The 16,503-nt window shown below is 51.5% G+C and overlaps 1 protein-coding gene across 1 annotated transcript in view; it reads left to right on the plus strand.

The window, feature by feature from the left end:
• SF3A3 (splicing factor 3a subunit 3) overlaps positions 1–16,503 on the plus strand; it is a 150,493-nt gene that overhangs the window by 125,056 nt on the left and 8,934 nt on the right. The window contains exon 16 of the mRNA XM_075334102.1: positions 2,672–2,727. Within this exon, the coding sequence (XP_075190217.1) occupies positions 2,672–2,727 (56 nt within the window). The remainder of the gene's footprint in view (positions 1–2,671; positions 2,728–16,503) is intronic.

Genomic DNA, 16,503 nt, shown 5'->3' on the forward strand with positions numbered 1-16,503 from the left:
TCCCTTAAAGGACAAGTTTCTGCGCTATCCGTATTCTTTCAGAAGCGCCTGGCGCGACTTCCTAAGGTACGCACGTTCCTGCAAGGGGTTTGTCATATCATTCCCCCTTACAAGCGGCCATTGGAACCCTGGGATCTGAACAAGGTTCTGATTGCTCTCCAGAAGCCACCTTTCGAGCCTATGAAGGAGATTTCCTTTTCTCGGCTTTCACAGAAAGTGGCTTTTCTGGTGGCGGTCACGTCTCTTCGGAGAGTGTCAGAGCTGGCGGCGTTATCTTGCAAATCGCCCTTCCTGGTGTTTCACCAGGACGAGGTGGTACTGCGTCCAATTCCAGAGTTTCTTCCCAAGGTGGTATCTTCCTTTCATCTCAATCAGGATATCACTTTACCATCTTGTGTCCGCATCCAGTTCACCAATTTGAAAAGGGTTTACATCTGTTGGACCTGGTGAGAGCACTCAGGATCTACATTTCCCGCACGGCGTCTCTGCGCCGTTCGGATGCACTCTTTATCCTGGTCGCTGGTCAGCATAAAGGGTCGCAAGCTTCCAAATCCACCCTTGCGCGGTGGATCAAGGAACCAATTCTACACGCCTACCGTTCTGCTGGGCTTCCGACTCCTTCTGGACTGAAGGCCCATTCTACCAGAGACGTGGGTGCGTCCTGGGCATTACGGCATCAGGCTACGGCTCAGCAGGTGTGCCAGGCGGCTACCTGGTCGAGTCTGCACACTTTCACCAAGCATTATCAGGTGCATACCTACGCTTCGGCGGATGCCAGCCTAGGTAGACAAGTCCTGCAGGCGGCGGTGGCCCACCTGTAAGGAAGGGCTGCCTGACAGCCCGATCGCGAGGTATTATTTTACCCACCCAGGGACTGCTTTTGGACGTCCCAATTGTCTGGGTCTCCCAATTAGGAGCGAAAAAGAAGAAGGGAATTTTGTTTACTTACCGTAAATTCCTTTTCTTCTAGCTCCAATTGGGAGACCCAGCACCCGCCCTGTTTTTCTGAGGGTATTTGTTTTTCGGGTGCACATGTTGTTCATGTTAATAACTTACGTTCTCCGATATTGTTTATCGGATTGAATTTGTTTTTGAAACAGTTATTGGCTTTCCTCCTTCTTGCTTTTGCACTAAAACTGAAGGACCCGTGCTCCCACGGGGGGGGTGTATAGCCAGAAGGGGAGGGGCCTTACACTTTTAAGTGTAGTACTTTGTGCGGCCTCCGGAGGCAGTAGCTATACACCCAATTGTCTGGGTCTCCCAATTGGAGCTAGAAGAAAAGGAATTTGCGGTAAGTAAACAAAATTCCCTTCTTTGCGCCATTTTCCAAAAAACTTAGTGTTCTCATTTTTTGGGATTTATGGCTCAGTGACAGCTTATTTTTTGTGTCTTGAGCTGACTTTTTTAATGGTACTGTTTTTGAACAGATGCTCTGTTTTGATCGCCTGTTATTGCGTTTTGTGCAAAATTTGCAGGCATCCAAAAACGTATTTTGGTGTTTTGAATTTTTTTTGCTGGTTTGCCGCTTACCGATCGTATTAATTTATTTTATATTTTGATCGGGAGTTTCTGAACGCGGCGATATAAAATGTGTATTTTTTAACCCTTTAATTTTCAATAAGGCAAATGGGGGGTGATTTGAACTTATTTTTTTTTTTTATTTTTTTAAAACTTTTTTTATTTTACCAGTCCCCCTAGGGGACTATAAGGATTAGCAGTCTGATCTTTGGTTCATTTCTGTAAATCACAGCTGCATTGCTCTTATCTGCAGAAAAGCTGCTCTCCTCGTAGAGACGGCGCTCTGCCGGCTGTAAGAGGAAGTGACTCATGATAGCTACAGGAGTCATCACATCACATCACGTCACGTGACTTCTGATGGAGCCGGCTGAGTGAGTGCTTACCGTGGCTGCGATGTACACCGCGCTGTCACATTTTGACAGCGTGGTGCAAGGGTTTAATAGGCACGAGTAGAGAGTGGATCCACTCGTGCCTGATAGCTACACAACTCAGCTGTTCAAATCAGCTAACATGTGAGGAACTTGCTGCCCGCAGCAGCTAGCGACTTGAGGCAGGACGTACCCAGTATGTCAAATGTTGGTAAGAGATTAAGGAGATGCCCATTCTAATAGTAGCAATGGAAATCTGAGTGGTGCAGATGAAGGTTTAGTTCCTCATTGTGCTTGGCTTACGTTTCAAAAGCTTGGTTGTACAGGAGCCAAGGACAGTCATTTAGTTTAGTACATTTAGCCAGTCACAAATTAAGGGCTTTTCCATTTTTGGTGCCATGTTGAGAAATTTGCCATCTGAATGCTTTTTCGTATGTATAAAATGGGTCTGCTAAACAAAGTTAGCAAATGAGTTTGACAGTTTTTCACTACGTTTACGCCTTCTATATCCACACTTGAAATATTTGACTAGCTAGTTCTTTTACTAGAAATTCCATATTACATTATTGCTGCGGACACTGCGAGGGAAAGTATAGTGCCAGCGAATGTAATAAACTTTGTATCCCACACAGTTTGTAATAAAATACCTTCAGCTAATACATTGTTTCTTTTCACACATTTGTTGTTCTGCTTCTACAAAATGTTTCATTGGATATATTATTTTTTTTGCCATGAGACTATAGATCGTTCTGCTGGCATTTAATTCTTCTGCATGTTTTTTCTAGTGTGGTCCAAACTTAAGCTTCAGAAGGCGTCAGAGAGGTGGCAGCCCGACACGGAGGTAAGCAAATATCAAGGCTGGAATAAACAACCGTTGTGCCTTTTATGTAATGAGAGAATGCAAACTGTTTATTCTTGTATCTACTTTCACTTCATCATTTATAGGAAATATGTTCTGCAGGGATTTGGGAGAAACCCCCCAGGTATATAGTTAGCAGGTCTCTAGCACAGGCCCTGATGTGCAGATGTGCCTGATCTGCTCAGCTCCAACTTGGTAACCCAACAACGATGTCAAAACAGCGTATTGCTGGGGAACATAATATACGTACACAAGCAAGCCGTGGTTACATGCTAGCTCATGAGAACTCCTTTACCATCTGCATTTATAAGTTTGCAAGTAAAGACGATTAGCTTTTCTGTTCAATAATTGTGCATTTTTTTTCTTCATAATTTCCACTTTTTTTTCACAATTATATATTGTGGATCAATAAAATGGTTTGTGGTGCATGAATAATGTCTAAAATAGTGCAGATAGTATTTAATTTTGACATATTGATGGAAAAACTGTAGTGCTAAAAAATGTATTTCTTTATCGTTCCTATGGGAGACCCAGACATTGGGTGTATAGCTTCTGCCTCCGGAGGACACACAAAGTACTACACTAAAAAAGTGTAGCTCCTCCCTCTGAGCATATACACCCCCTGGATAACCAAATCTAGCCAGTTCATTGCTTTGTGTTCAGGAGGCATACATCCACACATGCATTCTCATCTGATTTTTCATTTTGGAAAGTTTTTGAAGAAAAGCGGGTCCAAGCCTGGACTCCCGGCATGTCACTTCTCACCCCACTGTGTCGGCGGTGTTGTTAAGGTTGATTCCAGGGCTGGAGCCTTACATGCCGCGCTCCTTCACCATCCCTCGGGCTCTGGCTTGAAGTGGGAGCCAGCACGGTTCTCCCTGCTTTGCAGGAGGCCGGTCTCCATCCGCAGCCCTTCAGGATCCTGCCGGACGGAGCACTCATCCCCAGGGACTTGAAACCCTGCGTCTCACAAGCTAAGTATCTGAGACGTTTATGTTCGGGGGGGTCCCTTGTATTTTATTGTTGGGGAGAGTGTGCTGTGTAACTGTTCTGACATTTCCGGCCGGTTCTCTGGTTGTCACCTGAGAACCGCGCTGATGGAGCCTGCGCGCCGGCCGCAGCGCTTAAATTTAGGCCCCGGCTTCGCCTGAGGCCTAGTTTCGATTTCACTGCCCTTGCATGTCAATCATGCAGAGGGACAGTGCGGCTCCGCCCAGCGGCCGTTCGGCACAGGGGAGGGACACTCCTCTCTGAGTAAATGTCCCCTCCCCTGTAAATCTCCTTTGCCCTCCAGATCCCGCTCTCACAGTAGGTCCCGCCCCCTCTCCTCGCTCCGGCGCCATTTTATCAGCGTTCTCTCAGCGATCGGCACTGGCTGCAGCATCCCTGCTAATCTGTCTGGGGGTCCGGGCTGTGGGATCTGGAGGGCACACACACGGTCTGGTACGCCACAACCTCCGGTTGTGGACCTGCTTATATACTCTCTGGGGGTCATCCTGGCTCAGAGCCCCCACTTCAGCAGCATGTCTCACACAAGGAGCAAGGCTGCAAGGCTGTACTCAATATGCACTGCATGTAAGCTCGTGCTGCCTGAACCGAGCACATATCCACATTGTGATGCCTGCTCTAACCTGACAATGCCTCAGCCTGGAATCGCACCCACAGTGGTCCCTCCGGCTGCTCCGGCTCCGGTGGCTGAACCCCCGGCTTGGGTAGAATCCTTCTCTAGGTCAATCTCCCAGTCTTTTGCCGACTCCATGGGACAGCTGTCCCGGACTTTGCTGAACATGCATCAGCCCCCTTCTCAGGTCACCTCTGCTGCTAGGGCTCTCTCAGCGGAGCTCACAGAGGATTCTTCATCTGGTCCCAGACCCCGTCCTCCTAAGAGGAGACGCAGGGCTCCCTCTCTTTCCTCGTCCCGCGGCTCTGATTCAAGAGCTGACTCGCAGGACGAGGAGGATGCCGTTACTGGGGGCTTGGAGGCGGCCTCCATGTGCCCCATTGATCTGTCCGAAAGTGACTCAGATGTTAGTGATTTGATTGCGTCCATTAATTCTGTACTGGACCTCAATCCGCCAGTATCAGAGGAGCAACCCTCTCTGGCAGAAAAGCACCAGTTTACCTTGCCTAAGAGGACAAGGAGTGTGTTCTTTAACCACTCCAGTTTTCAGGCCACTGTGACCAAGCCTAGGGCCTGTCCTGACAAACGCTTCCCAAAGCGTGGTTCTGATGACCGTTTTCCCTTTCCACCAGAGGTGGTCAAGGAGTGGGCTCATTCACCAAAGGTAGACCCTCCGGTGTCTAGACTCTCAGCCCGGACAGTTGTATCAGTGGCTGATGGCACCTCTCTTAAAGATTCCACTGACCGCCAGGTTGACCTTCTGGCCAAATCTGTATATGAGGCGGCAGGGGCCTCGTTCTCCCCATCTTTTGCAGCAGTGTGGGCTCTCAAAGCCATCTCTGCTTCTCTAGAGGAGATGCATTCCCTCACCAGGGAATCTATGCCCGAAATGGTTGCCTTAACTTACCAAGCTTCAGCTTTTTCATCCTATGCCATGTCTGCCATGCTGGAAGCTTCTCACCGCACTGCGGTGGCTTCGGCTAATTCCCTCGCTATCCGCAGGATCTTGTGGCTTCGAGAGTGGAAGGCAGACGCTTCTTCAAAGAAGTACCTTGCTGGGCTCCCTTTTGCTGGGTCCAGGCTGTTCGGTGAACAACTGGATGAAATTATTAAGGAAGGTACTGGCGGGAAGAGTACTTCCATGCCACAAACTAAAACCAGGAAACCTGTCCAGGGCAGGAACCAGTCGAGGTTTCGTTCCTTTCGTTCCTCTAATTGGTCGTCCTCTAAGCCCTCGGCCTCGTCCACTAACTCAGCCAAGGACCAAAAACCCAACTGGCGTCCTCAGAAGACCGCAGGAGCTGCTGCCACTAAAGCAGCCTCCTCTTGACTATCTGCCCGCGCCAGCAACGTCTTTGGTCGGTGGCAGGCTCTCCCACTTTGGCGACGTGTGGTTTCAACACGTCTCCGATCAGTGGGTGCGGGATATCATCTCCCACGGCTACAGGATAGACTTCTCTTCCAGCCCGCCAAACAGATTTTTTCTGTCAACTCCCCCCTGCTCCAAGGCCGCCGCCTTCTCTCAGGCCGTGGCATCCTTGCAGGCCAACAGAGTAATTGTACCGGTTCCCGCCCGGGAACGGTTCAGAGTTTTCTACTCAAATCTCTTCCTAGTTCCCAAAAAGGACGGTTCCTTCCGGCCCATCCTGGATCTCAAGCTTCTCAACAAGCATGTTCAGGTGCGGCATTTTCGCATGGAGTCTCTGCGATCAGTCATTGCCTCAATGACCCAAGGAGATTTTCTGGCATCCATCGACATCAGAGATGCCTATCTGCATGTGCCAATTGCAGTTTCACACCAGCGTTGGCTACGTTTTGCAATCGGAGAGGAACATTTCCAATTCGTGGCTCTCCCCTTTGGGTTAGCCACGGCCCCTCGAGTATTCACCAAGGTCATGGCAGCAGTGGTTGCGGTTCTGCACCTCCAGGGGTTGGCAGTGTTTCCTTACCTGGACGACCTTCTAGTCAAGGCTCCATCCAGTGCAGACTGTCAGCGGAGTGTCTCACTCACTCTCGCCACTCTAGTCCAATTCGGGTGGCTTGTCAATCTGCCCAAATCCACTCTGACTCCGACCCAGAAGCTCACGTACCTAGGGATGCAATTCGACACTCTGCCGGCACTTGTGAAGCTGCCCTTAGTCAAACAGCAGTCCCTCCATCTGGCGGTGCACTCTTTGCTGAGGCCCCGCCGTCATTCCATCAGGCACCTAATGCAGGTGCTGGGTCAGATGGTGGCGTCAATGGAAGCGGTTCCCTTTGCCCAGTTCCATCTGCGTCCTCTGTAGCTGGACATTCTCCGCTGTTGGGACAAGCGGACTTCCTCCTTGCACAGGTTAGTGGCTCTGTCGCCATAGACCAGGGGCTCCCTTCAGTGGTGGCTTCGGCCCCTCTCTCTGTCTCAGGGACGCTCCTTCCTGGCCCCGTCCTGGGTGATCCTCACCACGGATGCCAGTCTATCCGGCTGGGGAGCAGTATATCTCCACCACAGAGCGCAGGGCACTTGGACTCCGTCCGAATCAGCCCTCTCGATCAATGTGCTGGAAATCAGAGCTGTGCTTCTAGCTCTCTTAGCCTTTCACCACCTGTTGGCGGACAAGCACATCCGAGTCCAGTCAGACAACGCGACACGGTTGCCTACATCAATCACCAAGGCGGGACACGCAGCCGCCTGGCAATGTTGGAGGTTCAACGCATCCTTCAGTGGACGGAGGACTCCAAGTCCACCATATCCGCAGTCCACATCCCAGGCGTGGAAAACTGGGAGGCAGATTATCTCAGCCGTCAAACCGTTGACAGTGGCGAGTGGTCCCTGCATCCGGCAGTGTTTCGGTCAATCTGCCGCAAGTGGGGCACTCCGGAAGTGGATCTAATGGCATCCCGGCACAACAACAAGGTTCCGGTTTACGTGGCTCGCTCCCACGATCCTCAGGCCTTTGCAGCGGACGCTCTGGTTCAAGATTGGTCCCAGTTTCGTCTGTCCTACGTGTTTCCCCCTCTAGCTCTCTTGCCCAGAGTCCTGCGCAAGATCAGAATGGAGGGCCGTCGAGTTATCCTCATTGCTCCGGACTGGCCCAGGCGAGCTTGGTACCCAGACCTGCTCCATCTGTCCGTAGAGGTGCCGTGGCATCTCCCGGACCGTCCAGACCTTCTCTCACAAGGTCCGTTTTTCCGCCAGAATTCTGCGGCTCTCAGATTGCCGGCGTGGCTCTTGAGTCCTGGATCTTGACGGCTTCTGGTATTCCTCCTGAAGTCATTTCCACTATGACTCGGGCTCGGAAGTCTTCCTCGGCCAAAATCTATCACAGGACCTGGAGAATTTTCCTGTCCTGGTGTCGCTCTTCCGGCCATGCTCCTTGGCCTTTTTCCTTGCCGACCCTCCTGTCCTTTCTACAGTCCGGTCTGCAGCTAGGACTATCCCTCAATTCCCTCAAGGGACAGGTCTCGGCTCTGTCAGTGTTGTTCCAGTGGCGTATCGCCCGGCTGGCTCAGGTGCGCACCTTCATGCAGGGCGCGTCTCACATCATTCCGCCTTACCGGCGGCCCTTGGATCCCTGGGACCTCAATCTGGTCCTCACGGCCTTGCAGAAACCCCCCTTTGAGCCTCTTAGGGAGGTTTCTTTGTCTCGTCTTTCACAGAAAGTGGTCTTTCTAGTGGCCATAACTTCCCTCAGGAGAGTCTCTGATTTGGCTGTGCTCTCTTCGGAGTCACCTTTTTTGGTTTTTCATCAAGACAAGGTGGTTCTCCGTCCGACTCCGGACTTTCTCCCTAAGGTGGTTTCTCCTTTCCACCTTAACCAGGACATTTCCCTGCCTTCCTTTTGTCCGGCTCCTGTTCATCGCTTTGAAAAAGCGTTGCATACTCTGGATCTGGTGCGGGCGCTCCGGATCTATGTGTCTCGCACCGCTGTTCTTAGGCGGTGCACCTCTCTTTTTGTGCTAACCACAGGTCGGCGTAAGGGCCTCTCGGCTTCTAAGCCGATCTTAGCTCGTTGGGTTAGGTCGGCCATTTCCGATGCCTACCAGTGTACTCAGGTGCCTCCCCCGCCGGGGATCAAGGCACACTCGGCCAGAGCTGTCGGTGCCTCTTGGGCTTTCAGGCACCAGGCTACGGCTCAGCAGGTCTGTCAGGCTGCCACTTGGACTAGTCGGCATACCTTTTCAAAGCACTACCAAGTGCATGCTCATGCTCCGGCAGATGCGAGCTTGGGCAGACGCATCCTTCAGGCGGCTGTCGCCCATTTGTGAAGTTAGGTTCCGCCTACTTCCCAGTTTTCTGTTTATTCCCACCCATGGACTACTTTGAGACGTCCCAATGTCTGGGTCTCCCATAGGAACGATAAAGAAAAAGAGAATTTTGTTTACTTACCGTAAATTCTTTTTCTTATAGTTCCGTATTGGGAGACCTAGCACCCTCCCTGTTGCCTGTCGGCATTTTCTTGTTCCGCGTGTTATCACCGGCTGTTGTTGTAGACAGAGGCTCCGGTTGTTCCGGTTCTTGCTCTATCTCTACTTGTGGGTGGCTATTCTCCTTCAGCTTTTGCACTAAACTGGCTAGATTTGGTTATCCAGGGGGTGTATATGCTCAGAGGGAGGAGCTACACTTTTTTAGTGTAGTACTTTGTGTGTCCTCCGGAGGCAGAAGCTATACACCCAATGTCTGGGTCTCCCAATACGGAACTATTAGAAAAAGAATTTACGGTAAGTAAACAAAATTCTCTTTTTAAATGGATAACGAGAGTCAATATTAGATCAGTGGGGTACAGCACCCCTACTGATCAGCAGCCAGATATACTCAGTTTGTGGAGCAGATAACCACAGCGCTGCACACTGCTTAGTGGCATCTGCAGGGAAATGCAGCTAAGCTCCTATTCAGATTAAAGGGCACCTGACAGCTGATAAATGCTGTCCAAACTGAGGGCAGCATGTATCAGCCACTGGCTGTATTATCCCAGCCAGATATGTTAGACTCCGAGGTCTGAGCCCTATGGCAGACTAGTCAGAAATGCGGGTCCCCAGCAGCTTCTCCCCGTCAACTGGTAGGTATCTGCCTAAGTTCACAAATAGGCTGAGCCCTGTCAGTCTGGGGCAGGGAGAAGCCGCTAGAGGCTCACTTGGCTGACTAGTCTTGAGTGCAGCTTAGTCCCCAGCGGCTTTTAAAAGTGTATTTTTCTAAGTGTTTCAGAGTTAAACATATCTGCTTGGAGTAATAAAGCCAGTGGCTGATACATGTTGCCCACAGTCTGGGCAGCATGTATCAGTTGTCAGGTTCCCTTTAAAGGGTAAATGTCACATAAAAAGCACTATTAACCTGCAGATATTGGGTTAATTTGCAGGTTAATAGCAATTGAAATCTGCCCGGCGCCTTCACTTTAAAATCTGCTGTTGGGAGGAAAAGAACTTTAATCCTCCCGGCAGCATTCCGGTTTCAGTCATGGGGGCGGTGCAGGTTGAGTCACCGCTTTGTGTATTGAGAGTGGCGCCGGAACCACGCCCCCTACAAGGACTGATAGTTGAGTGTAATGCTGAGCGGCCATCAGTCAGTGAAGGGGGCGCAGTTACAGCCGCCACTCTGCATACACAAAGCAGTGAGTGAATGGACACTTCCCACATGACTGAACTAGATAGCACCTGGGATACACAATAACATTATCCACGTATGACAACAACAAATCACAAATTTTAAATCATAGAAAAGGCAGCACTGTGAATGTTTAAAATATCACATTTTCACAGGGCTATTAACCGTAAGGCTAATCCTAAGCCTGGTCATAAATGGACTGGTATATAGATAAAAGCTATCCAGTCTATACCGGTCCATTTATGGCCAGGCTTGGGATTATCCTTATGGTTGACAGCCCTTTGAAGTTTTGAGGTTTACTGTTACTCCTCCCCTGATGATCCTAAAATGGTGAAACATGTCCGGAGACTTCAAGACTGGTTGATCCAGGACTCCCTTTCGAGTGTTGGGGACTGTATGAAACCAATTGGACCACTGTCTAATTGTGTTGGTTTTCAACATTAGTCTCACACTCCAGATAAATAAGAGTGAGTTTTCTGTATCATTTTGAACCACTCCTCTGTTTGAGTGCATGATTAATGTGTTTATTCCCATAGAAGTATTGGGAAGGTTTATAACCACTTTATTCATCCATATGACTGAAACTGAAACGCTGTCGGAAGGATTAAAGTTAATTTCCTGCCGTCAGTGAGGTCAATGTGCAGACATCGGGCAAACTGCACAGTAACCCCACTTCTGCAGGTTAGCAATGTTTTTTTTCACATGTCAGGTTCCCCTTAAGGCTGGAAACACACTTATGCGTGTAAAATCGGTCCGAGTTGCATGATAAAAAGTTGGACGATTTCATTTCACTTTATGATCAGTGTGCAATGCAACTGCACTGTGATCCTGGAATTTTTCTCAGGATTGCAGTGCGTGTGCAATGCGTGTTTGATGCGTATGGGATCCGTTTTTACTATGTCATCTTCCATTCAGCTATGCTACATGGCTGCTGACAGCAGACACAGACAGAGCCGCACGATTAGAATGAAGTCAGATGAACTTCACCCGACTTCATTGTCATCCTGCGGCTCTGTCTGTGTGGTATGACCCTTGATTTTCGGTCACCGGTGAAGGTCTCGCCGGTGACCGCAAATCCCGTGAGTGACTGCAGTGAGCCGTGTGATCAGCGGTGCCGTCACTGAGATTACCCGCGGCCACAGCAGAAGTCCTCCCGCTGAGATCTGTGGCCGCGGGTAACCTGAGTGACGTCATCGCTGATAGCGCGACTCACTTCAGTCGCTGCGGGGAGCTCACAGAGAGCGGTCGTGGTCTGTGACAGCTCTCTGTCATCTTCCGATGTAGCAGAGCGGACAGCGTCGAGGGATCTCTGTGGATTACGTCGGACATGGAAGGGTATTTGGGGACTTGAATAAAGTGGTGAAAGAGGGTTTTTTTTTTTTTTTTTTTTTGGTGTATTTGGTGTATTTTTTGGTGTATGTCTTCATTTTCTTAAACTTACAGGTTAATCATGGAAGGTATCTCGGGGAGACGCCTGCCATGATTAATCTAGGACTTAGTGGCAGCTATGGGCTGCTGCCATTAACTCCTTATTACCTCGATTGCCACCACACCAGGGCAATTCGGGATGGTCGGGTACAGTCCCGGGACTGACGCATCTAATGGATGCTGCTATTCCGGGCGGCTGCTGGCTGATATTGTTAGGGTGGTTGGCTCCCCATAGCGTGGGGCTCCCCATCCTGACAATACTAGCCTTCAGCCGTGTGGCTTTACCGTGGCTGGTATTAAAATTGGGGGGATCCGCATGCCTTTTGTTTTTTTAATTATTTATTTTACTGCATGATATAGACCCGCCCACCGGCAGCTATGATTGGTTGCAGTGAGACACCTGTCACTCATCGTGGGGGTGTGTCTGACTGCAACCAATCATAGGCGCCGGTGGGCGGGTAAAGCAGGGAATACGAGATTGAATAATGAACAGCCGGCTTTTTCAAAAGAGGAGAAGCCGCCGGAGCAGTGTGAACGCCGTGCAGCGCCGCGCTGGTGATCGGGGATCGGTGAGTATAAGAGAGGGGGGGAAAGGAATAGACCGACATGGACAGAGAGAGAGAGACACCAACAGAGAGACCGACAGAGAGAATGGAGACAGAGAGAGATTGACCGACATTGTGAGACCTCACTCATTTCCAGTGTTTTGTGAAACATGCGATAAATGTATTTAGAAAAATGAATGTCACTAGGATGCTGTGAGTGCCGGTCCATGTGACATCCGTTTATTTACCCGTCCCTTAGAGTTGCATTGGAGAGACTCGCGCAAGAAACTCTCCAAAAAGCAGCATGCTTCCTTTTTTTTTTTTTTTTCTCAGTCCGATTTGGACTGAGAAAAAAATAGCAGATGGGAGCTGCCTCATTGATTAACATGTGTCAGAGTGCAATGCTAGAATTTCTCGCATTGCACTACTGCGAGAAAATCGCAAGTGAGAAGCCGGCCTAACAAGGGCTGATCTGTAGCGCCCAGAAGCAGGCAGTAACCATTTTAGGGCTACCAGTAATGACCATCCTAGTGGAAAACCTTTTTTTTTTTTTTATTTATTTTTTCTTTGTCGCTCCATTGGGAGACCCAGACAATTGGGTGTATAGCTTCTGCCTCCGGAGGCCACACAAAGTATTACACTTTAAAAAGTGTAACCCCTCCCCTCTGCCTATACACCCTCCCGTGGATCACGGGTTCCTCAGTTTTATGCTTTGTGTGGAAGGAGGCACACATCCACTCATGCATTCTCAACTTAGTTATGTCGGTTGGAAGAAAAGAGGGCCACCACGGGGCCCCCGGCATGTTCCCTTCTCACCCCACTACGTCGGCGGTGTTGTTAAGGTTGAAGTACCCATTGCGGGTACAGAGGCTGGAGCCACATGCCGTCTCCTTCACCATCCCTTAAGCGGCTCTGGTAGAAGTGGGATCCTAAGCGGTCATCCATTTACTGGGACCGTGCTCCATCCGCAGCCCCTGTGGGAACCTGCCGGACCGGAGCCTCTTCAACCTCAGGGACCGGGCCCTGCAACTCAAAGGTACTCTGTGTCCCCATAGGGGACTGTGCAGGGAGCGCACCTTCTTCCCGGAAGCCGCGGCGGCTGCTGAATTCAGGAGGCCGGTGGACTTCCGCGCCGACCGTGCCTGCTTGTCGGGCGCGGTCTCAAATTTAGTCCCCGGCTTCATCGCGGCCTAGTTGCAAAAATCCCGCCCCCGGGCCTGCCTGTCAGGGGTAAGGGCGGGATTACCGACCTGACGTCGGATGTGAGGGCTGGAGCATCCTGCATGTTTCCTCCCCCCTCACTGATCACTGTGGGGACCCCAGATTCCCGCACTTTGCTGGCGCCGCCCACGGCTCCACTCCTCCCCTGAGAGCTCCGGCAGCCATTTCTTTGTCGCTCCATTGGGAGACCCAGACAATTTGGTGTATAGCTACTGCCTCCGGAGGACACACAAAGTATTACACTTAAAAGTGTAAAGCCCCTCCCCTCTGCTATACACCCTCCCGTGCATCACGGGCTCCTCAGTTTTTAAGCTTTGTGCGAAGGAGGCACACATGCAAGCATAGCTCCACAACTTAGTCAGCAGCAGCTGCTGACTATTTCGGATGGAAGAAAAGTGGGCCCATATAGGGCCCCCAGCATTCTCCCTTCTCACCCCACTCTGGTCGGGTGTTGTTAAGGTTGAGGTACCCATTGCGGGTACAGAGGCTGGAGCCCACATGCTGTTTTTCCTTCCCCATCCCTGCAGGGCTCTGGGTGAAGTGGGATCCATAATCGGTCTCTAGACACTGGGACCGTGCTCCCTCCGCAGCCCCTGGGAATCTGCTGGACAGGAGCTGAGTATCGTCAGGGACATGGCCCTGCTACTGCGAGGTACTCTGTATCCCCTTGGGGACGGCGCATGGCGCGCTTGTGTCGTACACGCTGCAGCACTGCTGGGCGTGTTAGTGCGCCGGGACCGCGCTTGTGGCCGGCCGCGCTTACACTCTAGTCTCCGGCTTCTGCCTAGTAACGCATATTCCAGGTGCTCTGTGTCCCCGTTGGGACGGCGCATAAAGCACCTTGGGCACAGACGCTGCAGCGACTGCAGCGTGCGTGTGGGTCCGGGACTACCGCGCCGACCGTGCACTGCCGGTCGGCCGCGATTTCAACTTTAATCCCCGGCTTTTTGCGGCCTAGTATGGGATTCTCCCGCCCTCAGACCTGCCAGTCAGGAAAAAGGGCGGGACGGTCGGTGTGACGCCGACAGTGAGGGCTGTAGTACATTGAGCTGTCCTCCGCCCCCCTCACTACCCACGCTGGGGCACCAGATTCCCGCACTTTTGTGTGAACACGCCCATGCCTCCCTCCTCCTCAGAGAACTCCGTCAGCCATGTTTTTTCAACACTTCTGGCTGCAGCTGAGGGAGATCCGGGTCAGAGAATCTGAGGGCTACAAGCTACATACATCCGCAGCCCCTGCCGGAGACGGAGTATCGTCAGGGACACCCTGCAGCTACAGGTACTCTGTGTCCCCGTTGGCACGGTGCCTGAAGCACCTTGGCCTCAGACGCAGCTGCGATTGCGGTGGGCATTCTTTGTCCGGGACTACCGCGCCGACCATGCATGTTTGCCGGCCGCGGTTTTACTTGAATCCCCGGCTTTTGCGGCCTAGTGGGTTAACACTCCCGCCCCTGAGCCTGCCAGTCAGGGAGAGGGGCGGGAGGGTCGGTGGGTTGCCGACAGTGAGGGCTGGAGCACACCTCGCTGTCCTCCGCCCCCCCACACTGATCCCTATAGACCACCGGATTCCTGCAGACACCTGCATCATAACGTAGGGAGGGCTGGAGCATACGTTGCTACCTCCTTCCCCCTCACTGAGCACTGGGCAGTTTTTCAAAGGTGGTCTTCCTAGGGTGTTGTCACCCCCTGGGTGCCGCAATATCTATATCTATATATATATATATATATATATATGTGTCTATCTATATGATTTCACTGTTCGGCAGCATTATTGTTTTTGGCTGTATACCCTCGCTGATTACTCTGCGGACGACAGGCTGTTGTCTGCTCTTAAAGAGTAAGGGTGCCAAAACACTGGCTTATATTAACCTCTTGTGCGCCTAGATTACAGGCACTGCACAGATAACAGCTTCGCCGGCGTTCCCGGTCCAAGCGGCAGGGACAGAGTTACAGCTTGCTAAGAAACTCTCTGGGTCATTTTCCCTATCCATGTCTCAGGCTATGGACAAGTGGTCGGCTAAGAGACTAGGAGATTGCAGTCCAGACCGGTCCCTTAAACAGGCCCCGGGCACTGCGAGATCGCCCCAGGCCTCTGTCGGTCTGCGACGAAGCGTGTTCCTGGGGTGGCCTCTAGTTATGACGTGGGGTACTCCGGCACGAACCGCAGTCCCAGTCCGGCTAAGCAGCCTTGCTTGGAATCTTCCCCGACTTCTTCAAGGGTTGAGGACCCTCTAGAGGATGGGGCGGAGGTCGCAATCCAGGACTCTGTCCGGACGTGGCTCTAAACGTCTTATAACAGTGGCTGACGGGTCCACGCTCAAAAATGCCACGGACAGACAGAACTCCTAATGAGATCCATCTATGAAGCTATCGGCGCGTCCTTTGCTCCGGCATTCGCAGCCGTATGGGCACTCCAAGCTATCTCAGCTGGTCAGGCGCAAATTGACGCACTCACACGTACGTCTGCGCCGCAGGTGGCGTCCATAACCTCTCAAACATCGGCATTTGCGTCCTACGCTATTAATGCTGTCCGGGACTCTGCGAGCCGTACGGCGGTTGCGGCCGACAATTCGGTGGCAATACGCAGGGCCTTGTGGCTACGGGAATGGAAGGCAGATTCGGCTTCCAAAAAGTGCTTAACTGGTTTGCCATTTTCTGGCGACCGCTTGTTTGGTGAGAGATTGGATGAAATCATCAAACAATCCAAGGGAAAGGAAACATCCTTTCCCCAGGCCAAACCAAAAACACCCCAACAGAGGAGGAGACAGTCGGGGTTTCGGTCCTTTCGGGGTACGGGCAGGTCCCAATTCTCCTCGTCCAAAAGGCCTCAGAAGGATCAGAGGAACTCCGACGCATGGCGGTCTAAATCACGCCCTAAAAAGACCGCCGGAGGTGCCGCTACTAAGGCGGCTTCCTCATGACTTACGGCCTCCTCACACCGCATCCTCAGTCGGTGGCAGGCTCTCCCGCTTTTGCGACACCTGGCTGCCACAAGTAAAAGACCGTTGGGTGAGAGACATTTTGTCTCACGGTTACAGGATAGAGTTCAGCTCTCGTCCTCCGACTCGATTCTTCAGAACATCTCCGCCTCCCGAGCGAGCCGAGGCTCTTCCGCAGGCGGTGGGCATTCTGAAAGCAGAAGGAGTGGTGGTCCCGGTTCCTCTTCAGCAACAGGGTCACGGTTTCTACTCCAACCTGTTTGTGGTTCCAAAGAAGGACGGGTCCTTCCGTCCTGTTTTGGACCTAAAACTGCTCAACAAACACGTAAGGACCAGGCGATTCCGGATGGACTCCCTCCGCTCCGTCATCGCCTCAATGTCCCAAGGAGATTTCCTAGCATCGATAGATATCAAGGATGCTTATCG

Source organism: Anomaloglossus baeobatrachus, chromosome 2, assembly GCF_048569485.1.
Source record: "Anomaloglossus baeobatrachus isolate aAnoBae1 chromosome 2, aAnoBae1.hap1, whole genome shotgun sequence".
Lineage (NCBI taxonomy): Eukaryota > Metazoa > Chordata > Amphibia > Anura > Aromobatidae > Anomaloglossus > Anomaloglossus baeobatrachus.